Consider the following 25064-nt stretch of genomic DNA (forward strand, 5'->3'; position numbering starts at 1 on the left):
GTCACTAACTGATAACAATGCAGTGCACCTTCAAGGGATACTTATATTGTGAAAGAGAGATCTAGAGAGGGAAATGCTTAAGCCACCAGAATGGTGGAATGTCTGGCACAGAGGAACATGGGGGAGGAGAGAACTGATATTCTCCCTGATAGGCCACCTGGATGCCTGGCGGGTGGGATGAGCAGGCAGTAAAAAAGGCACTGAAAGGAGGGCATCACAGACAAATTCTGCATACTTCTTGATTTTGCCCTAGGCAAGTACTAAATTTAATCCATCCATTTTATAGGTGGGGTTGTAATCAAGTGATAGCTATACTTTCTCCCTCTCTCCCTTTCCCTCTAGGTATCTCACATATACAACACACACACACACACACACACACACACGTGTGTGTATATATAGGCATATATATACACACATATGTACATATGTACATATACATACACACACGTATATTGACATTATACTGCAGAGAAATGGTTGGTTTGGGCCTCATAGTTCAGGAGAACAATATTACAGAACAATGTTGCTTAGAAGCTGGTGCCTTGGTTTTCTCATGGGGTGAAAACCATACAATAGGAAAGGTGAAAATCTCATCTGAAATTCAGTTCGTGTCACTTTCTAAATGAATCCATCTCTGATCACCTGCCCGTCCCTACCATCTCCCCCTAATTACTTTGTATATATTTTACTTTGTATGATCAACACAGTGCCTGGCATATAGTAGATGCTATGGCGATGATGAAGATGATATTGTACAATATGTCACTAAAGCCTTAATGCAAGTTTTAAGTTTTAATAGCTTCCATATATCATTTGGGCACATGTTTTCCCCTAAGTAGAATATAAATTTCTTGTAGACATTTTTGGGGGCAGCTAGGTGGCACAGTGGATAAAGTACCAGCCCTGGATTCAGGAGGACCTGAGCTCAAATAGGGCCTCAGACACTTGACATTTACTAGCTGTGTGACCTTGGGCAAGTCACTTAACCCTCATTGCCCCACCCCCCAAAAATTAAATTTAAAAAAAAAGAGGCAAGGGACATTTTTTATTGTTGTTCAGTCATTTCAGTTGTATCCAACTCTTCCTGACCCCATTTGGAGTTTTCTTGGCAAAGATACTGGAGTGGTTTGTCATTTCCTTCCCTAGCTCATATGAGGAAACTGAGGCCAACAGGGTTAAGTAACTTGTCCAGGGTCACATGGCTAATTAGTGTCTTAAGCCAGATGTGAACTTAGGAAGATAAATCTTCCTGACTCCAGGCTCAGAACTCTTTCCTCTGTATCACCTAGCTGCCCTTCTTGTAAGCATATGTGGCAAGCAAAACTATATGTGGTCGCCTTATTTCTGTCCCAACTTTGGGGAAAATTAGCTGGGGTTTCTAATATATTTGTTATTTATAAATTAGAAGCTTTAGCACCATTTTTAGGCATTAAGCATTTATTAAACTATATTAGATATTAGTCAAGACAGAACATGTGGAGTTCAGAAAGTTCAGAAAAGGCCTATCTAGCCTAGAAATCAGCCTGACCTGCTTTTCCTCCAAGTCCCCCTCCATGAGCATATTTGAGAGCCAAACTTCGAGTGGAAGCTCCCTTTGGGTCCGGAAGAGAGGTAGTCCTTACACACTGCTTCAAGTTAATTAGCTAGCATCACCCAAATCCATCAGTTCACTGGACTTGAGGGCAGTCCATGAGCAGAACATGCTAAGGTCAGAGTTCAGAGAACACACCCCCTGAGGGCCAGGTCTTCAGGTAGGTGTGGTTCCAATCAAGTTAAATCCAAGTGAGTCAATCAGCAAAGTCAATCTAATCAATTTTAATATAATCCTCAAGCTGGTGGGGCCTCTGGGTGTCCCCAAACCCATTATTTTCTCACACATAGTACTCGATAAATGCTTGTTGAAAAGTAGAAGAAACACTGACTCAGGCATCAAGAGATGTAGATTCAAACACCACATCTGGTGCTTATTATGTGTATGACCTTAAGTCACTTAACTTCTCTAGGTCTCAGTTGTTTTTCTTTTTGTTTTTAATCTGTAAAATGAGGGGGTTGGATTACAGGACCTTTTGAGGTCTCATTCAGCTACAGTAGATCCTCTCTGATGATTGGCTGCCTCCTATAAGAACTATCTTGAATCCATGCCTGATGGAGACCCTAGCTAGTGTGGGAAAGCTTCATGCCCTATGTTTAGGATATGAAGCAAAAGGCTGCTTGGGTTTCCAATGAGGACTTTGATGTTGTCATTATCTGGTTTTAAAAGAGGAAGGATAAGCTGAGGTGGTGAGAGAGTGGGTTCTAGCTTAACTTTCCTCTTTGTTTCAATAAGGAATTTGGTCTGGGGGGGCTGGGGAGGGGAGGGGTGGAGGGGGTAGAGCAGAGCAGAAGAAAGCTTCCTATGTGACTAAAGGAAGTCACTATATTGTTTCTACCTGACCCTTTGGTTTGAGAAATGCAGAAGACAGATGGTATAGTGGTTAGAGTTCTGAACTTGGAGCCACCAACCAATCCTGCTTTGGATATTTATTAGATGTGTGACCAAGTCACTTAATCTCTCTAAGGCTCAGTTTCTTTATTTGTAAAGTGGTGATAAGAGCATCTACCTTACACCATTATTATAAAGATCAAGTCAAAAATCCTTTTGCAAACCTTAAAACTCTCTATACATGTTAACATTCCTGAAGATAGTTAATATGAGACACAGGGAATGAGAAATGCTAAGGCAACCTGATTTCTTGCTCTTGAGTGCTTCAAAAATAAGGTGATTGAGGGGCAGCTAGGTGGCGCAGTGGATAGAGCACCGGCCCTGAAGTCAGGAGGACCTGAGTTCAAATACAGCCTCAGACACTTAACACTTACTAGCTGTGTGACCCTAGGCAAGTCACTTAACCCCAATTGCCTCACCAAAAAAGAAAAAATAAATAAGGTGATTGGACAATTTGGTACTAGGTAATTTGGGGCAAGTCAAGTCTTTCTAGGCCCTAATTTTCTTTACCTATAAAATGAGGAGGGTGGATAGAGAGGATTTCTAAGATCCCTTCTGACCCAACCTTCTTTGGTTCTACCATATCTACCCAAATTCTGGAAAAATTGTGAAATCCTGATGTGTGTCTTTGGTGATTGCTTTGTTATGGTCTTTTTCCCTGCCCTGTCTCTCCCCATGATGTGACCTGCATCCCTTCCCCCCATTTTCCCCATTTCCTACCTGCTGCAAGGGCTCTCAGGTTTCTCCAAGTTCCTACTCTTTTTGTTTGTTTGTTTGTTTGTTTTGCAGGGCAATGAGGGTTAAGTGACTTGCCCAAGGTCACACAGCTAGTAAGTATCAAGTGTCTGAGGCTGGATTTGAACTTAGGTCCTCCTGAATCCAGGGCTGGTGCTTTATCCCCTGCACCCCATAGCTGCCCCCCGCAAGTCCCTACTCTTACTGAACATTCAACTCATTGACTCCATTTTTTGCCAGTGTGATGCCCCTCACAGGAAAACTTATATTGTAAAAGAGGAATCTGGAGAAGACAGTACTTAAGCCACCAGCATGAACCTCTAAAGGCACAATTCCATGCTACAGAACTTGGAGAAGGAAATATTTGTGCATATGAGATAGTGGTGTTGGTGCAATTCCCATTGCCTTAAAACAAACCATATAGGTTACCTTCTGGCCTCATCTCATGAAAAATCCTTTTGGTGTATGGAGAATAGGCCTAGACTTGGTATGAGGAAAGAATTGGTTTTTAATTCTCTCTTTAACACTTACTAAATATATGTTCCATAGTCAAGTCACTTAAACTCTTGACCTCAGTGTTCTCATCTGTAGGACCAACCTTACAAGGTTGTCATGATGAAGTAACATACATAACTTTCCAAACCTTAAACATAACCTTTTGTGGGGAAAACAATTCTGCTACCAGAAGAGGTAGCAAATTTAGATAAGTCTTAGGGAGTTGCCTGAGACATAGAGAAGTTAATAAACAAGGTCACAGAGGTCACAGGTACAAGGTCACAGAACTAGTAAGCTTCAGAGGTAGGATTTGATCCTACCTCAGATCTTTATGCTGCAGGGTAGCTAGATGGCACAATGGATGGAGTCCTAGAGTCAGGAAGACTTATCTTCCTGAGTTCAAATCTGTTCTCAGACACTTATGCGCATGAACCATTTGTGCCTGTCTTGTGGTACAGCCTTCTGAGTTCATACTGGTCCGATCAACTACAGTCAGACACATTGTATGTGCCCCCAACATAGTGATGTTATTCTTGTCATCTTCAAGAACGAAGGACAACAACCAATCAACTAGCTATGTGATCCTGGCCATCACTCCAGTATCCTTGCTAAGAAAACCCCAGAAGGGTTTAAGAAGAGTTGGACATGACTGAGCTTCATGCTGGAAGCCTTCCAAGTATTATAAGAAGTGCTCAGTGTTAGCTCTTGTTACTGTGATCTAATCTGTTTTCTTCCTTTATTTTAGATCAGTGAAATAGTGGGCACTGAAATAAAACCAGATGAAACAACTTGTCTTTTAAACATGCTGGAATTTGGGATCGGCAAGTTTACTGATAAGTAAGTGATTGAACTCTTCCTTTAGATGATTGTCTTCATAGAGCAAAAAGAATTGTGAGATGCCATTTATCTGTGCGTTTCCTTTTTTCCTTCCTTCCTTCCTCTCTTTTCTTTTCTTTCTTTTTTTACATTTAGCTTAAACTTCTTTCATATTTTTAATAAGGTTCATGTTGGATCATTAGCGGTTAACAAAGTATTAATTACCAGCTGTAAATATATGATTGAGATATTGAGATGAGACAATGAAAAACAATCGCCACCCCACCCCCAATTAAAAATGAAAATCCCTTAAAATGAAAAGTGGGATATTTCTGAATTTCCCTTCTGCCTTCAAATACCCCATGCCACCTGTTTCAGGAATGAAATAATAAATCGTAGAATTTAGAGTTGAAAAGAACCTTCTAGATTATTTGTACAAATAAGGAAATTTAAGACTAGGGAAGCTAAATGACTCTGCATTTACTTATCTCTGAAATGTTGCCCTGACCTCCAATTCCCTAGGTCCAAGAATATACATTCCTTGGGAGCAGTGACTGTTTAGTTTTGTTTTGGGGTTCCTTGTGACTAACAGTACCTAACAGTACCTAGTAGGAACCAATAATGTTTACTGAACTGAAGTCATTTTTATAGCACCAGCATTTTTCTTACAACAAACCTAAAAGGTAGGCTAGGGGAAAGCATCATTGTTCCCATTTTATAAGTGAGAAAACTGAGGCTCAGAGAGGCCCAAGGTAATTTACTACTTATTAGACTGGTACTCTATCTTCTTTTTATTTTTATTTTTTTGGTGAGGCAATTGGGGTTAAGTGACTTGCCCAGGGTTATACAGCTAGTAAGTGTGTAAAGTACCTGAATCCGGATTTGAACTCAGGTCCTCTTGAATCCAGGGCCTGTGCTCTATCCACTGTGCCACCTAGCTGCCCTATCTTCTAACTCTCAAATTCAAAGTTCTATTTCACTTTCTAATTAGAGAACATTGTACAGAACCTTATTGATCCCCACAACAACCCTATGGGTTAAATAGTTATTATTCTCATTTTAAAGATGAGGGAATTCAGAGAAATTGGTTGAATTGGGATTTGAAACAGTTTTCTGCCTCTTAAGTCCAATGTTCTTCCAACTATACCTGATATTTTAAAATATTGACTTTTCTCCATAATTGATGCCACTCTCTTGGTTTTTTCTACCACATATTACTCAGGGCTATGAATGGCAGAACATTTAGGACACGAATTGCAGACAGTGGTCCTCCCGGTTGGATTCAAGGCTCACCCCATACTTCTCCAGAGTATTACTTAAAATTATCTGCACCCTCTGGATTTTCCCTTATTCCCCCACCCTCAGTATCTGTCAGAATTTGAAATTCTCATTCTTAGTAGTTTTTAAGAGTCTATAAGATAATGGATTCATTTGGAAAAGCAGTGAGTAAAGGAACTTTGCTTACTGGGAGAGGTGAGACTTTAGTATAAGTTTATATTACTCGTCTAACCTATTAAAAGCTGCTAGGTTTGAATGCTGAGTCACTCTTTAGTTGTTTAGGCCTTCCACATAGGGAGAGGCCTAGGGCAAAATGAGGAGTTAGGCACTTGAGGGAAAAGGGTGGTGGAAAGTTTGGTTATGAGCACACAAATTTAGCCTGTTTCACAGGCTTCCCAGGTCTGGTAAGTTTGTGGTCTCAGAATTAGGACCGCTGGCTTGGTATATTAGCAAGAGTGTATATTATATTAGCTTGTCCTCAGGAATATTTAATTTCATATCTTGAATCTGGGCAACCTTGAACCTTGAACCTCAGCCTTTGATTCTTCATCTGTAAAATGAGACTGGGGCAGCTAGTGTTATAGTAAATAGAGTGTTGGGCCTATAGTCAGGAGGACCTGAGTTCAAATATGGCCTCAAACACTTACTAGCTGTGAGACCCTGAGCAAGTCTCTTAACCCTGTTGGCCTCAGTTTCCTCATCTGTAAAATGAGGTGGAGAAGGAAATGACAAGAAAATGGGGTCATAAATAGTTGAGCACTACTGAAAAGACTAAACAACAACAAAAATAAGGCTAATGATTACACCTACCTATAAGGTTGTCGTGAGGACCAAATGAGTTAATCCATGTAAAATGCTTTGCAAACCTTAAAGTACTATATAAATGTTAACTATAATTATCATTGTTTATAAATCTTCCTGCAAGTCAATAAACATTAAACACCTACTGTTTGCAAAGATTGGGTGAATCTCGAACCCAGACCTTCTGTTTTCTCCCTTATTAAAAAGGGAATGATAGCATTCCTGCTCTTCCCATAAGATTTCTTTTGTTCATCTTTATGTAATTAACACAGTTATCTGTGTGGGAAATAATCTGCCTTATTAATTCTTTGTGTTGACATTTTTATCCCAAACTGGCTTTCTCTGGCTTTGAACACACTCCTGGGCTGGCTGCCACCCTCTCTTAATCCAAGTGTGCTCAGGGAAAAAAAAAATTCATTTTGGTATTATCCTCAGTAAGCCCTAATTAGAAAAGGAAATCTGATGATGTTGTTTGGATTAACGGTTGTTTGAGGTTCTCTGCATCACTGATTCCATTCATTAGTATTATGGATAAGTGAGAGTTCATAGTCCTGTTTTCTGACATAAAACAGCTTTAACATAAAACAGTTGTCCCTCGGCCCACCCTAGAACCTTGGTACCTGTCATTTATAATTCCCTGTAAGCTACAGAAACAGTAATGATTATTCACCCTCCCCCCAGCAAAGTCTGGAGATGAGATGCAAAAGAATATAACAGAAAGAGCAGTAGATGGATACAGGAGATGTGGGGTTTGGTTCTAGGTCTGTCATTAATTAGCTTTTTGAGCTTGGCCAGGAAATAAAAATGGAAAATGGCTGTAAGACCTGGTACTTCTTTGGATCCTTGTATTTTCTCTGCCAGGAGACATCATTTTAAAGACCTTGATAGCTTCAATAAAGGGCATGTGCTCCCTGGTGGGTCAAAGATGGGGTTAATAAGGCCAATGGCTTTCTGAATCTCTTCAAAGCTGTGCTAAAACACCTCTTCTGGCTTGTTTCTTTTTCTTTTTTCCATTTAGACTTGAGCCTATTAGCGCAGCAGCCAGTAAGGAATATTCCCTGGAGAAAAACATGGATAAAATGAAATCTGAATGGGCCAACATGGTTTTTAACTTTTCAAAATACAGGGACACGGTAAGCTAGTAAGACATTCTGACCGTGATGTTTTTATAGACATGATGAGGGAGACAGGAAGGGAGAAAGAACCAAGCCACAATCACTTCCCTGTTAAGTTTTGAACATTAAAGCACATCTTATTTCATATTCTAACCGTCTACCTGTCAGACAGTGAGTTGTTAAAACTTGAAGGTCTATAGAAAAAGAACAAGAAACTTAGTGAATATAAAGGAGCCAGAGAGAGCATGGTACAACTAGTTGATCAACAAGTATCTATCAAGTACCCACCTAATATAATATAAATTATACTATAATAGAATTATAATATAATCTATATTATCTTATATATTGTAATTATAATATAATTTATATTATATTATTTCTATTATAATATAATTATAAAATATAAGTTCTAGTATCATAAAAAACAAAACTAAAAAAAAATTCCTATGCTGAAAGAGCCCATGTTCTCTCAGGGGAGCTATCAAAGGAAGCTGCATACACACATGGCAGAAAGAGCTCTAGATGTAGAGTCAATGGACCTGAGTTCTAATCCTGACTCTGTTACCTGATAATTGTATAACCTTGGGCAAGTCACTCATCTATAAAATGAGTGGTCGGACTAGATTTCTTCTAGTCCAACTCTATTCTATATCTAGATTGACATTTCTAAAATCTGTGATCCTCTGGTACTCCTGGTTTATCCAGGAGCGATCTCATAACATTTGTAAGTTACTTGACACAGTAACCCAGCACATAGGCAGTATTTAAATAAATGTTAGTTATCATTAATATTATCATTAAGTCATTTAAAACTAAACAATACTATATTCTGGACATTCTGGGTTATCACTAGTTTGTGGCAGGTGAGGACTGGTTATCACCTTTGGGGGGGAGCTTCATTATAGCTTGAGGTTCATCTATTTATGTTCATGTGCACATGTACACATGTAATTGACCCCTGAACTTTCCACCCTTACCAAGACAAAGCTGTAGGGGAGAGGTGAGAAAGATGAGGATGGAAAATTATCTCTTTCCCTTCAGAAATATCCCCAAATGGCATGTTTTTTGCCTTTTTGTGCCCAGTTTCCTACTTTAAAAATGTTCTTGATGTTCATTTTAACTTTATTAGTAGAATATAAGTTCCCTGAAGGCAATGTCTTTTTTGTGCTTAACAAGTGCTTGAGTTGATTTTACCTGTATACAAATATTGAAAGGAAAGAAAAGTGGGGAGAATACTTGATTTTTCCTGGCTTCCTACCCAAATAGAGATGTTCCTGTGTGTATGCACACCCATCTTTCAAAATTCACATTTGTTGAGCACTAGAACAGATGATTAATGATAGTGATAATCCCTTATATTTTTATAGCACTTTGTATTTTTCCAAGTGCTTTCAAATGCATTATCTCATTGGATTAGCTGTGACCTCTGTGTATATATTTATGCTCTGATCATCATGGGGGGTGGGGATGGAAAAATTAATCACTTAAAATCTATTTTCAAGCAGGAGAATAAAAGTTCCATTATACCAGGACATACTGATTATATGCAACAGAAATAGGTTCCTGTCCCACTGATAGAAGAAACAGAGCCAGAGTATTTCTTATCATCAGCTAGATGGTACAGTGGATAAAGAACAGGGCTCAATCTGGAAGATCTGAGTTCAAATTCTACCTTGGATACTTCCTAGCTGTAAAACCCTGGGCAAGTCATTTAACCTCTCTCTGCCTCGGTTTCTTCATCTGTAAAATGGAATGTTAATAGCACCTACCTTGCAGGGTTGTTGGGAGGAACAAATGAGATAATAATAAGAAAGTGCTAAGCATAGTGCCAAGCACATTACATGACTCAGAGAGTTTGGGGTAAGACCAGATAGGGCATCTAGGTGGAGAAAGGTACATTTTTAGCACAAGAAAAAGCATGTTTAAACTTTTACAAATTCTTTAGCATAGCCATTTACACTAGAAAAAAGAAAACTCAGCCAGTTATTTTCATTTGTTAAGCTCCTACTCTACCTGGGTGAGTAGGTGTGTGCCTGCGTGTGTGTGTGTGTGTGTGTGTGTGTGTGTGTGTGTGTGTGTATCTTATTAGATAGGATTACAAAAAATGAGTGAGTTCCTGGGAACTATTCAAAATTCTGAGTTTTCTTCTAAAGCCTCAAAGTGATTAGGGGAAGGGAGATATAGAAGAAGAAATTTAGTAATCTACACAATAACAGCAAATATAGCACAAAATAGAGTCAGTGACATTCTCTCCCCAAATCTACTTTTGACATTGTTATTGTTATTGTTATTAACATGAATGACCATATTGAGCATTTTGTTCTTGCAATATCCTTAATTAGAATTGGGGGGGGGGAATCTTTGTATTTGCAGGACATGAATATCCTATGTGCAATTGATGACATTCAGCTATTACTTGATGATCATGTGATAAAGACACAGACTATGTGTGGGTCACCTTTCATCAAACCAATAGAAACTGAAGCTCGGGTAAGAGGATGTGGTTGGATTCTTTCTAAGTAATCTGAGTTCTTCCTCTAACGTACCAAACTCCCATAGACTCAGCTGCTTCAGTTAACTATCCTCTTGCACGCTCTCTCTCTCTCTCTCTCTCTCTCTCTCTCTCTCTCTCTCTCTCTCTCTCTCTCTCTCTGTCTCTCTCTCTTCCAAGAAATATGGTTTCCTGTGAAAAGGAATCAGCAAGTTAACTAATCATTGTGGGAGAAATAATCCCTTTTCTGAGTTCATATAGTAGGTTACTGCTGCCTAAATAAATCTACTACAACACAGAAATTATAGAGGTAAAACCCTAAGTTTTATTTTTGCATAAGCACAGATTCAGACTTCAGAAAAATTAACCCTGAACAAAGATTGGGATTCTAAAGAGGCTTTTTATAGACAAAATTATGGCAGAGAGATAATTCTTTTGCATGTTGTAATCTTATATATTTTAGACTATAAAAGTTAAAAAAAGATCCATAATCCCATGCTTCCTTTAATATCATAAAAGTTGAAAAAAATAAACAGAATCATAATCCCATATACCCCCTAACAAAACAAACTTAGTCAAATAGACTCTATAGGTAAACTAAGTAAGGTTCTAAATTAAACACTGAGTTTGCAAAATCTTATATGACCTGGCTACATTTTTTAAAAGTCACAATGAGTTAATTGAGAGAAAGAGATTTGCATGTTACAAAGACCCAAGTCAGGGAAAATTTTCCACAAAATCTTTTTGGGAGGCTTTACAAATGCTATATTCCCTTCTTCTCATTTGGTTCTTTATCTCTGGAATGTCAAAGTCTTTTCTTAAAACTATTATTCCATGAGTCAGGGGAGGTTAATATGAACAGAAAATAGGCTTTCAGTTAACCAAGCATGGGGCAGCTAGGTGGCGCCATAGATAGAGCACTGACCCTGAAGTCAGGAATACCTGAGTTCAAATCCGGCTTCAGACACTTAACACTTACTAGCTGTGTGGCCCTGGGCAAGTCACTTAACCCCAATTGCCTCACTAAAAAAAAAAAAAAAAATTATAAAAAGGAAATAAATGTAAAATGTCCATGCAGAATCAATCGGTAGACATTTATTAAGTGCCTACTGTCTGCCAGGCACTATGCTAAGCTAGAATGATGATTCAAGACCTCCCAAAAACTATTGGACATGGCGTCCCTTTCCATCCTCTCCTTTTCTTCTCCCAACACCAAAGCATAAAGTATAGACACATGCACACGGAAGAGAAAGTGCTCATCCAGTCCTGACCAAAATCTCTGCTTGTCTTTAGGGAGAAACTTGAAATTAATAAGAAATAGGAAGTAGAATGGTGCAATGGAGTAATCAAGAAGACCTGACTTTAAGTCTTACCTCTGACACATAACTGTGGGACTCTGGTTAAGTTACTTAAGATTTCAGTGTCCCCAGCCAACTCTCTAAGGTTATCTTCAGTTGTAGAACAGTTGTAGATCTGTATTTATAGGGGAAATCACAAGTGGTGCCTTCCCCCGAATAATAATACTTTTTTATCTAGTGCTTTAACTTTGCAAAGCACTTTATACTGATGTCACAACTTGGTGGCTCAGTGCAAAGAGGTTCAGGCCTAGAGTCATGAAGACTCATCTTCCTGAATTGAAATCTGGCCTCAGACACTTACTAGCCCGGTGATCCTGGACAAGTCACTTAACCCTGTTTGCCTCAGTTTCCTAATCTGTAAAATGAGCTGGAAAAGGAAATGGCGGGGGCGGCTAGGTGGCACAGTGGATAAAGCACTGGCCCTGGATTCAGGAGTACCTGAGTTCAAATCTGGCCTCAGACACTTGACACTTACTAGCTGGGTGACCCTGGGCAAGTCACTTAACCCCCATTGCCCTGGAAAGAAAGAAAGAAAGAAAGAAAGAAAGAAAGAAGGAAGGAAGGAAGGAAGGAAGGAAGGAAGGAAGGAAGGAAGGAAGGAAGGAAGGAAGGAAGGAAGGAAGGAAGGAAGGAAGGAAGGAAGGAAGGAAGGAAGAAAGAAAGAAAGAAAGAAAGAAAGAAAGAAAGAAAGAAAGAAAGAAAGAAAGAAAGAAAGAAAGAAAGAAAGAAAGAAAGAAAGAAAGGAAAAGAAAGAAAAGGAAATGGCAAATCACTCCAAAATCTTTGCTAAGAAAACCCCGAATGAGGTCGTGAAGAGTCGGGACATGAATGAACAACAACAGAATTACACAGATTATCTCATTTGATCCTACCCTTAACCTTAGGGTCCTGAGGATAGAGGTTCAAGCCCTGTTTTTGACTCATACCGGTTTGGTGATTATGTCGAAGTTATTCAACCTGAAATGGCCTCAAGAAACTCTTTTCAATCTAAGTTATATATGAATCGCTAATCTACATCTGTGTAGGGAATTTCCACAGAGTCACAGAATCACAGAATTTGAGAGTTGGAAGAGACCTCTGGGCCCTTGAGTCCAACCTATACGGAAGAAAGTCTCCTCTATAATAGAAAATTTTTCCTGACCTTGAGCCCAAATTTCCCCCTTGACAACTTTCATCCATTTTTGTTTCTGCCCTCTGGAGCCAAACAGAGCAAAACAAGTCTAAGCCTTCCTCCCCCAGATAACCCTTCAAATCCTTGAAAACATCTGTCACACCCCACTTCCCCATTATTACCCCCCACACCCCCACAAGTTTTCTCTTCTTCTTCTTTTTTTTTTTTTTTTGCTGGGCAATGGGGGTTAAGTGACTTGCCCAGGGTCACACAGCTAGTAAGTGTCAAGTGTCTGAGGCTGGATTTGAACTTAGGTACTCCTGAATCCATGGCCAGTGCTTTATCCACTGCACCACCTAGCCGCCCAAGTTTTCTCTTCTTTAGGCTAAATATCCTTACTTCCTCCAACTGATTGTCATATAGCATAAATTTGAAGCCCTTGGCCATCTGGGTTTCCCTTTCTTTGGACATTCTCCAGATTATCAATGTCCTTCAAAGCTCTGGTCCCCAGCACTGAATGTGAAGGAGTTTTAGGAGGGCAGGGTTCAGTGGGACTATCACTTCCCTATTCTTGGAAACTGTGCTCTTTTTAATGCAGCCTAAAAATTTTGGATTGCTACATCATTCTGCTGGCTCACATGGATCTTGAAGTATATGAAAAGCCCCAGATAGTTATACAAATAATTGCTGTCTAACCATTACCTCCCTTATCTTGTCATTACAGAGTTGATTTTGCATAACCAAGAATGAGAGTTTAAACATTTATCCCCACTAAATTTCATCTCATTGGATTCAGCCTTTCAAGATCTCTTTGTATCCTAATTCAATTATCCAGATTCCTAGCTTAGCATCATCTACACATATGATGAACATGTTATCTATGCCTCTATCTGAGCCATCGATAAAAATGTTCAGCAGAACAGAGCCAAATACAGACCCCTGGAGTACTCCACTGGAGACCTCCTGCCACATTATTATGGATCCCTTAGAATCCATTCATCCAACCAATTCTGAATCCAACTCAATATATTATCATCTAGTCCATGTCTCCATTTTCTCCAAGAGAATAGTAAGAAACTTTAAAAGCTTTGCTAAAATCTAGAGTAAACTATATCTATGGCCTTCCCTTTATCTTCTAGGGCAGTAATCCTGTCAAAAAAAGAAGGGAAATAGAGTTGGTCTGGCATGACCTGTTATTGCTGAAACTGTGATAAACTTTATAATCCCTGCTTCCTTTTCTAATCATTTCCCAATCATCTCTTTATGGATCTGTTCTGGAATTTTTCCTAGGATCAAAGTCAAGCCTATAGTTTGCAGACTTATTTTCTTTCCCCCTTCCTTTTTCTTTAATAATCAAGACATTTTCCCCCAACCAATATTGAAGTTCCTTTCCTATTTTCCATGACCTTTATTATATCACTGATAGGGACTTAGTGGGTTATATATGCCAGTTCTTTCACTACCCAAGAATGTGGCTTACATAGGCTAGGGGTTCATCAAAGGCAACTAGTTGATCTCTTTCTATCTCCATACTTATCTTGGATATCAACTCCCTATTAGTCATTGCTGTTGAGTCATTTTCAGCACAACTGTCTTTCTCCTTGGCAGAGAAAACAGAAGCAAAATTAGAAATGAATGGCTCTACTTTCTCTCTGTTGTCAGTTGTCATCCCATCCACCCCAGAACAAAGGTCCTATCTCTTCTTTGCTCTTCCTTTTTCTCCCAATGAACTTTTTTCTTTTTTCTTTTCTTTTTCTTTCTTTCTTTTTTTTTTTTTGGTGGGACAATGAGGGTTAAGTGACTTGCCCAGGGTCACACAGCTAGTAAGTGTCAAGTGTCTAAGGCCAGATTTGAAGTCAGGTCTTCCTGAATCCAGGGCTGGTGCTTTATCTACTGCGGCACCTAGCTGCCCCTTCCCAATGAACTTTTAAAAAACTCCCACCAAAACCCAAACACTTTTTGTTGTCCTTAGGTTCCTCCAACAGCTTTAATTCAGTCCCATTATTACTACTCCTGACACTTTTTACAAAACTGTGCCATACTATTATATTTATCCTTAGTAATATGGCTGGTCTCTATAAAGTCTTTTTTTAAAAAAACTCAAACTTGGTTGGTGATATCTCTGTCCATTGTTTTGCCTGTTGTTTCCATTAGACTGCAAGCTCCTTGAGGGCAGGGACTGTCTTTTGCCTTTTTTTGTATCCCTATCACTTAGCACAGTTCCTGGCGCATAGTAGGCACTTAATAAATGTTTATTGACTGATTGATAAATCCCTTTTCCCCCCTCTTTATTGGAATTGTTTCCATTTTTGTCTTCAAAATTTATTCTTGAGTAAGCCCTTCTTCTGAAGCATTTTAGTCCATGGAGTACAACCTATCCTTCCTCTAAATTCTACTTTCAAAAAAATCTTGAATGCATGTTGGACTATGCCTGGAATTTCTCTCCTTTTACAAACTATAGGAGGGAGTGGTCACTTCTCCTACCCCTACCTCAGGTCTCATCATTTCCACACCAGTAACTAATTCCTCTCTGTTAGTGAGATATCCTTAAAAGAATTTCCTGCTTGTTGGTTCTTATACCTTTTAGAGGATAAAGTGATCACTGAGGCAAGAGAGTTCCTACAGATATCTAGATAATTCAAGTTCCCTTCATAATTATACCACACTCCTGTGCCAGACTTGTGACCTACTTTCCAAACTTTTATCTATTTCCTCTTTCTATATAGTTTATAGTATACTCTAATGACAAAAATCACATCTCTTTATCCCTCCATTGATATTTACCCAAATATTTCCATCATGCTTCAGCCATAGGATATTATGTGGATTTCCTCACATAATAAGTATACCTTCTTAATAAAAGCAACTGGGTGGTACAGTGAATAGAGTACTGGACCTAGAATTAGGAGAAGTGAGTTCAAATCTGGCCTCATAAACTTACTAGTTGTGTGAGCCTGGGCTAGTCACTTAGCCTCTGTTTGCCCCAGTTTCTTCAACTATAAAATGAGGGTAATAATCACTTAACAGTTTTGTTGTAAGGGTCCAATGAGATTCTATTTGTAGAGCACTTAGCACAGTGTTTGGCACATAGTAGACACTTAACAAATGTTTGTTTCCTTCCTTCCTTCCTTCCTTTCTTCCTCTACGCCTGCCCCCTTTTTACTTATTCTGGTTCTTTTGAATAAGATGTGCCTATCTAGAGCCAGGGTCCATGTTTTTCATTCCACCAAGTCTCAGTGATACATGTGAAGTCAAATTTACCCCCTTGCACTCTCATTGCTCTTGTTTGTAGTATAAACTTTGAACACTTGGGTACAGATATTTGAAGCTATGGATTTTACTGCTAGCTGTTTTTGTAGACTTTGTCTCTGTGAAAACTTCTGGGTAGCTCAGCTGCTATTTTTCCTTCTTTGTAGCTATGCTCTATGGTATCTAACTTGGGGAAATATATACACAAGTAGCTCCATCCCATCCACTTTAGTTTAAAGCCCTTTTGCTTAGATTTGCAAGACACCCAGCAAATACATTCTCACCTACCTTTGTTAGGTATACTTTTCACCCCTATATTTTAAGCCACAGTTCAAAAGTCTAAATCTCATTCACAGATACCACCTTCTTAGGCAGCTGTTAATTTCCCAGAATACATTTTTTCTTCTTTTTCCTTTCTCGTCACTGGGTAACAGTGAGGAAAATGTAACCTGTGCCCAGTGGTCTTCAGTTTCTTGCCCAAGACTTCACATCATTATTAACACTACTCTTTTTAAAAAAATTTTAAAAAAGTTTTTTTGGTGAGGCAATTGGGGTTAAGTGACTTGCCCAGGGTCACACAGCTAGTAAGTGTCAAGTGTCTGAGGCCAGATTTGAACTGAGATCCTCCTGAATCCAGGGCCAATGCTCTATCCACTATGCCACCTAGCTGCCCCAACACTACTCTTTAAATCCCTGCTGGAAGTATAACGCCAAAAGCTCCCTGTACCGTTGAAGACACAGACCAAAAAGGGGGTGGTGGTAATGGTTGAACTGCCTACCTGTGCCTGGCAGGACTCAATGAGTGATGTGCTTGAAAGAAACAGTAACAGCCCTGGATTGTGTCTTTTTTATAAGGAAATTGCATTGTTCAGCACAGGCTTGTTTTTTCTATTAGATTTTTTTGTATGTTGATGTTTCCACAAAAAAAGTAATACCAGAAATAGCATCAAAGCCACACCGGCACAGACATTTTAATCAATACAATTTGTTTCCATAGGAAACACTGGGTAAATATTAGTTAATTTGATATGCTACAGCAGAATTTGGGACCAGACTATAAATCTTACACCATAGTAGCATGGTCCTATTGATGTAATGGAAAAAGGAATGTTGTGGAAAGATTACTGGATCCAGAGTTAGGGGAGCCAAGTTTCAATTCAAGCTTTGCCATTCTTTACCTTGAGCAAGTTACTTAATTTTTCTGGGCCTGTTTTCTTATTGATAAAATAAGAGGGTTAGATAGATGACTTTAATATCCCTTCTAGCTCTAAATCCGTGATCCTATGATTTCCTAGAAAAAACTACATTTAATTCCTGGTCTGTGATTTGCCACCTATAGGACCAGGGAAAATAACTTCTTTTTGTCTTCTGTAAAATGGTTATAATGTTTGCATTATTTATTTCATGGCATTTTGTAAATTGTAAAGTGTTCATGGAAGAGGTTAGGTGGTACGGTGGATAGAGTGCCAGGCCTGTTGTCAGGCAGACCTCAGTTCAAATCTGGCCTCAGACACTTACTATCTGTGTGACCCTGGACAAGTCACTTAACCCTGTTTGCCTCAATTTCCTCATCTGTAAAATGAGCTGGAGAAGGAAATGGCAAACCACTCCATTATCTCTACCAAGAAAACTCCAAATGGGGTCATATAGAGTTGGACATGACTGAAATGACTCAACAACAACCAATAGCATGTAGTAAGTGCTATATAAATGTTAGCTAAAAGAGTATGAATTAGGGCAGCTAGATGGTGCAGTGGTTAGAACACCGGCCCTGGATTCAGGAGTACCTGAGTTCAAATCCGGCCTCAGACACTTACTAGCTGTGTGACCTTGGGCAAGTCACTTAACCCCTATTGCCTCACTTAAAAACAAACAAACAAACAAACAAACAAAAGAGTATGAATTATTGTCATTATTGTTGGTTCAGACTAAGTCTATCTGTCTAGGAGACTCCTGGTATATAAATTCCCTCTACAGGAAAATCTCTACAACTCTTCTGTAACTTACAGTCTTATAAAGGTTTTTACAGAGCACTAAGAAGTTGGAACCTGCACAGGCTCATACAGCATGTGCATATCAGAAGGACATGAACCCAGATCTCTCCAACACTAAGACCTGTCCTCTTCCTACTTGCACCATGTTTTCTCTCACAGGTTGATGTTATCAGTACCAGCACACTTGTGGAAAGTTCATCAAAGTTGTAAGACCTCCATAATCTGTTTTTAAATTATTCTATTCCATTATAATATATTCTTAAAAATTCATAAAGGGAAGGGCAAAGACCCCTTAAAATCCAGTACAAAATCTAAGCTTTGTATACTAGATGGAATATTACAATAAGCACCTCATTTGAATGATCAATTAGTATTTTATTAATTTATTAATAAGTAATTTTAATAATAAATCACAGTTATATAATTATAATAATATAATATGTTATTATCATAACATATATAATTACAATATATAATATACTTTAATCAATAAATAATTTCTTGGTAATTAGTTTACCAAAACTTATTAATATTTTAAAGGCCAATTAAAATTTTAATGAGCTTGAAATTCCAAAGTAGTGAGAGGAAGAAGTCAATCTGGATTCAGATTTCAGTTCTGTCATTTAATATTTGTGTGGACTTGGGTGAGTCACTTCAGTTCCCTCATCTGAGAGGAAATATAATATAATGGAAAGAGTAAAGGGCTTGAAGTCAGGAAAAGTTTGCATTTGAATCTTGGCTCTTTTATTTACTGGTTATGTAATTTTAGGGAAGTCATTGAATCTCTCAAAATCAGTTTCCTTCTCTATGAAATGAAGATAATAATAGTTTTAAGTTTTTCTGTGGTTGTGAGGAAAGTACTTTGCAAACTTCCAAGTGCTAGAAATGTGAGGTGTTAATTATCATCTATAAAATGAAAAGGTTGGACCAGATAATCTCTGAGGTCCCTTCCAGCTTCATGAAATTCCTATGAATCCCCTCAGAACTAGATAAATCTAAACACAAAGTAAACAAGAAAAAAATTGAGGAGGTGAATAGAATTCTAGAAAAGATAGATATGATAAACCCCTGGAGAAAATTGAATGGGGATAGAAAGAAATATACCTTTTTTTGTGATACATGGTACCCACACAAAAACTGATCATGTATTAGGGCATTAAAACCTCACAATCAAATGCAGAAAGCCAGAAATATAAAATGCATCCTTTCAGATCACGATGCAATAAATATTACATGTAACAAAGGGTTATCAATAGACCAAAAGTTAATTGGAAATGAAATAATTTAATCCTGAAGAATAAGTGAGTTAGACAACAAATAATAGAGACAATAATTTTATCAAGGAGAATGACAACAATGAGACAACATACCAAAATTTATGGGATGAAGCCAAAGCAGTTCTTAGGGAAAATTTTATATCTCTAAATGCTTACATGAATAAAATAGAGAAACAGCAGATCAATGAATTGAGCATGCAATTTTAAAAAGCTAAAAAAGAACAAATTTTAAATCCCCAATTAAATACCAAATTAGAAATTATGAAAATCAAAGGAGAGATTAATAAAATTAAAAGTAAGAAAACTATTGAATTAACAAATAAAACTAAGGGCTGGTTTTATGAAAAAAAAAACCATAAAATAGATAAACCTCTGGTTAATTTGATTTTTGAAAATGAAATTTCTATGAAGGTAAGGAATTCATGATTACCCCTGGAGACAGACACTATAGGAGATGGGGAAAGAGTTTTAAATGCGCCAAAATAAAAATGTAGTTTTTAAAAAGTATTTCACCTGGTTAAGTATCATATCAAGGCATGGTCATTTCCTGGAGACTTGTTTGTTCTGCCTCTGGGCCCATAACTCAGAATGGCAATTGTTGTATTCACAGAAATGGGAAGAAAAGCTAGTCCAGATGCAGGACATTTTAGATGCTTGGCTGAAGTGTCAGGCCACATGGTTGTACCTGGAGCCTATCTTTAGTTCTGAGGACATCATAGCACAAATGCCAGAAGAAGGAAGGAAATTTGGAATTGTCGATGGTTACTGGAAGGGCATTATGATCCAAGCGGTAAGCACTTGCCCCTCCTCAGGTCTGTTAATAGCTATTTGTCCCTGGAAAGTCGTAGCTTGACTGAATTTCTATAAATCCAGTTTTATAAATGTATTATAGAAGTTTGCAGAAGAAAAACTTTGGCAAAAAGTATGTGATGGGGCAGCTAGGTGGCACAGTGGATAGAGCACCGGCCCTGGAATCAGGACTACCTGAGTTCAAATCTGGCTTCAGACACTTAACACTTACTAGCTGTGTGACCTTGGGCAAGTCACTTAACCCCAATTGCCTCACTAAAAAAAAAAAAAAAAGTATGTGATAAATCATTCCGTAATATAAATAACTCTTCTCTCCTCCCCCCATCAATATTTTATCATGTAGAGATATTCTTAAAAATTAGGTTTTCTTAAATTGGGTGTGCATTTGTATGGGATTAGGCTCAAGGGAGTTAAGTTGCCTGGTTTTGCTGTAAGAGTAAAATTATTTGGGAAGTTATATTACAGATTGGAAGACCTCTGTCCAACAGTTGAAACAAATTCCCCCAGTAGCAGATCATTAGGACTCATATACTGAGACTTCCGGGTCAGCTTTGGTGCTGGCATGGGAAGTGATACTTCTTTGACTCTTAATCTTACTTTTTGGGCTCTTCTTTCTAGGTAAAAGATGCCAGAGTGCTTGTAGCAACAGATCAGCCACAGATGTTAGAGAAACTCAGAGAAGCCAACATTCTGTTGGAGGACATCCAGAAGGGGCTGAATGATTATTTGGAAAAGAAAAGATTGTTTTTCCCCAGGTACACCATGCTGTCTAACCTAAATGAAGCCCATGCTTCAATTCCCTATTAGTTGAGAGGTCATTGCGTTTGAATCCTAATTTCCAGGAGAGAGGAAGGTTTATACTACAACATTCATACTCACCACCTCAGTTCCCCTTGTAGTTCATAGAACATATACTTGTTGAGTGTGTTTTCATGCGCTCTGAAATTTAGTGTCTAAAGGACTTGCTTGAGGTCCTGAGAAGTTAAATGACTTTCCCAGCATCATACCCTAAACATATATCTGAGGTGAGAACTTAAACTCAGGTCCTGCTGATTCTGAAGCAGGCTCTCTATCTGCTCTTCTTCTCTAATTATTACTATAATTACATTCCACCTGATAGTTCAGTACATGATTTGGAAGTTGGAGGGTATAAAACTATGGAGGGTAACTTTCCTCATCTTTACATGGAAATGGGGAAATTGGTCCCTCCAAGATCACTGTGGCCATTGGACAACTCTCCCATGAGCAACTTTCGGGCTACATTATAGTCTTTTGTAGAACTCAAAAGAATCAGGTAGCCTTGTTGGCCATTTTCTAAGATGGTAAGCTCCTCCCTGTTCAAATGAGTCTTTATTGTTTCTCAACAATGTTCAGTTATTAGTTTTTCCATGAACTTGCTGGGATGTATCCTGGAAGAGAAAGTCCCCTCTTTTTCACTTTCCATACAATCATCTCTTAATCCATAACAAGCACCCCTACCACATTACTCATAAGTGCTATTTTGGCCAATGCCATATCCATACTTGATCCCCATCTAAAATTGTCAAAGGGAAGGAGTGAGGAAACCTAGGTTGCCACTACATATACAAGATGTCTTTGTGATGTACCAAAGTACCACCCAATTTGGGGAGCAGAGCCTCTGTGGAACTTGTGACCCTGAAGGAAGATTTTATTTCCCATCTCTCTCTTTGGTAACAGGTTCTTTTTCCTATCAAATGATGAGTTGCTAGAGATCTTGTCAGAAACAAAGGATCCCCTCCGAGTCCAACCACATCTGAAGAAGTGCTTTGAGGGAATTGCAAAACTTGAATTTAATGAAGAACTGGAAATTTTGGGCATGATCAGCTCAGAGAAGGAAGTAGTTCCTTTCACTGATAAAATCTACCCACTTCAAGCCAAGGTAACATTTGCCCCTTCTCCCTACATGAGGCTATAGGGGGAATGAAAAGAACTTATAAACAGTTGCACTTTCATAATAACTTTGACAAGAGCTACACATAAAGAGTCTATACTAATTGAGAAGGAACCAGTCAGTCAAAAGACATTTGTCAAGCATGTACTATAAGCTGGGCACTTTACTAAGCCCTGGGGATACAAAAAGAGGCAAAAGACAGTGCCTGCCCTCGAGTAGCTTATAATGTAATGAGGAAGACAACAAGAAAATATAAATACACTATATACAGGATAAATAGGAAATAATTCACAGAGGGAAGGCACTAGAATTAAGAGGAACTGGGAAAGGCTTCCTCTAGAACCTAGCTTCTTAAACTGTTGGTCATCTCCCATATGGGGTCATAAAACCGAATCTGGGGGTTGCGAAAAATTTGGCAACAGTCAAAGGTTATGTATACCTATTTTATATACCTATATAACTAGGTTCACATAAAAATTTCTTGGGTAGGGGCTGCTAGGTGGTGCAGTGGATAGAGCACCAGCCCTGGATTCAGGAGGACCTGAGTTCAAATCCAGCCTCAAACACTCTACACTTACTAGCTGTGTGACCCTAGGCAAGTCACTTAACCCCAGTTGCCTCACAAAAAAATTTCTTGGGTGAAAAGGGGTTGCGAATGGAAAAAGTTTAAGAAGCCCTGATCTAAAAGATGGGAGTTTAGCTGGAACTTGAAGGAAGCTAGGGAAACCAGGAGTCAGAGATGAGGAGGAAGAGCATTCTGGGCATGGGAGACAATAAGAGAAAATGCCAGTCACCAAAGATTTTCATTTTATTTTTTGTCTGTATTTTGGCTGGAGATGGGACAGACTCATGAGTGAACTGGGAAAGGTTGTTACTGAAATTTTTTTCCAAACTCCTAGGCCAGATCCCAAATTTGGAGAAGGAGTTTCAACTCTATGGGATTTGAGAACCAAGTAGCAAATCCCATCATCTCAGCTCTTCTCACCTCCCTGCCCCAATCTCTCCCTACTCTCTAGCCTATTACATTGAAACTTGGAAGTGAGGGGCAGCTAGGTGGCACAGTGGATAGAGCACTGGCCCTGGATTCAGAAGGACCTGAGTTCAAATCCAGCCTCAGACAGTTGACACTTACTAGCTGTGTGACCCTAGGCAAGTCATTTAACCCCAATTGCCTCACAAAAAAAAAATTTCTTGGGTGAAAAGGGGTTGTGAATGGAAAAAGTTTAAGAATCCCTGATCTAAAAGATGGGATTTTAGCTGGAACTTGAAGGAAGGAAGGGAAACCAGGAGTCAGAGATGAGGAGGGAGAGCATTCCAGGCATGGGAGACAATAAGAGAAAATGCCAGTCACCAAGGATTTTCATTTTATTTTTTTGTCTGTATTTTGGCTGGAAGTGGGACAGACTCATGAGTGAACTGGGAAAGGTTGTTACAGAAATTTTTTTCCAAACTCCTAGGCCAGAACCCAAATGTGGAGAAGGAGTTTCAATTCTATGGGATTTGAGAACCAAGTAGCAAATCCCATCATCTCAGTTTTTCTCACCTCTCTGCCCCAATCTCTCCCTACTCTCTAGCCTATTACATTGAAACTAGGAAGTGAGGGGCAACTAGGTGGCACAGTGGATAGAGCACCGGCCCTGAATTCAGGAGGACCTGAGTTCAAATCCGGCCTCAGACCCTTGACACTTACTAATTGTGTGACCCTGGGCAAGTCACTTAACCCCAATTGCCTCATAAAAATAAAAAAGAAAAAAAAGAAAAGAAACTGGGAAGTGGGGATGGGGGGGGGGAGAGGAAGAGACAGTCAACTTCTAGGCTGATTCTAGATTGCAGAGGTTCAAAGTTTTGGTTCTGCAATAGAACAACAGCCTCTTAGGCAGTTTTCTCTTTCACCACCTCTAGTTTGCTCCTCCTAGGCACTAGACTAGGAAAGAAAGCAGACCTGACAAAGCCAGGTGCCAAACACAATTGTTTGTATATTTTTGCATCAGTCAGATGGCAAAAATAATGGCCCACCAAAAACGGAAAATAAAAACCACCAGTTTTGTTCTCCAAGAAGGAAGTGGTAGATATGGGGTTTTGTCCTTGTTTCTTCTCATTCCCTTTTCCATTGCACAATTCAATTTGTCTAAAATAGAATTTGGAGGACTTGGGGTTTCTTAAATGGCAGTATCTTTGCATGAAATAAAAATGTATAAATTCAGATAATTTGGAAGGTGGCATTTGTCTTAATTATTTTTTTTCATAATTAACTAAGAAGACCAAAAAGGTCTTAAATTCTCTATAATCTTTCAGTTCATTGTGAAATAGTAAAGATACAGTCCACTGTTAAATATCACTTGTGAAAGTTTTCTTGTTTCCTAACAATAACCTGATCAAAGATGCCTTCAATTCATGTACAGATGACTCTTATAAAGGTTTCATATAGATGAGAAAGTCAGCATCTGTCAGTAGTTACTGACATTTTCTTGGTCACCTTTTTTCAGTATTAATAGGGTCTAACCTTTTTTTATACTTTTTTAAATTTTTTCTCTACTGCAGAGACCTTTATGAGATGACTCTCATAAAGAGTTTATGGAGAAAGGAGAGTAGGGATGTAGGTCAGTGGTCACTGATGTTTTCTCCATTACCTTTTTTGGTATCAATAGGGCACAGCATTTCCCCACACCTTTTATCTTCCCCTCTTTCAGATACATTATATTTTGGCCCCCAGTGCCCTCACAACTGTGTTGTCTCCAGTGCAAATCTTTCTATATCCACTTGGTTGAATCCTGCTGCTTTTCTCATCTTTATTGGCTTTGGGTCATTTTCCCCTCCTCTCTAAGCAGAAGAGTGGAATTAGGATCCAAGTATGATAGTTCCATTGCCCTTGATGGAGAAAAGATTATAGCATATTTTGTCATAATGAATTTTGCAAATTTTTTCCATTTTTCTTCTGTTCGGGATCCTTCTTCATTTTTATCCTTAAATGCCCTTGAGATGACTTTGTGTAGTTGGATGTCTTACCACAATTTCTTTAAACTGATTTTGCCCTCTACTGCTTCTCTCTGCTTTATAAGGCAAAACTATTCGTAATCATCCACCATCCTTTTTTTAAAAAAAAAAACAAGATTTTGCGGATCTTCTAACACACT

At 38.7% G+C, this 25064-nt stretch overlaps 1 protein-coding gene across 1 annotated transcript in view; it reads left to right on the plus strand.

The window, feature by feature from the left end:
* DNAH3 (dynein axonemal heavy chain 3) overlaps positions 1 to 25064 on the plus strand; it is a 187373-nt gene that overhangs the window by 66127 nt on the left and 96182 nt on the right. Inside the window, 6 exon segments of the mRNA XM_043975895.1 lie at positions 4461 to 4552; positions 7629 to 7743; positions 10102 to 10218; positions 19819 to 19998; positions 20637 to 20773; positions 21717 to 21918. Of these exon segments, the coding sequence (XP_043831830.1) occupies positions 4461 to 4552; positions 7629 to 7743; positions 10102 to 10218; positions 19819 to 19998; positions 20637 to 20773; positions 21717 to 21918 (843 nt within the window).

Source organism: Dromiciops gliroides, chromosome 1, assembly GCF_019393635.1.
Source record: "Dromiciops gliroides isolate mDroGli1 chromosome 1, mDroGli1.pri, whole genome shotgun sequence".
Taxonomy (NCBI): domain Eukaryota; kingdom Metazoa; phylum Chordata; class Mammalia; order Microbiotheria; family Microbiotheriidae; genus Dromiciops; species Dromiciops gliroides.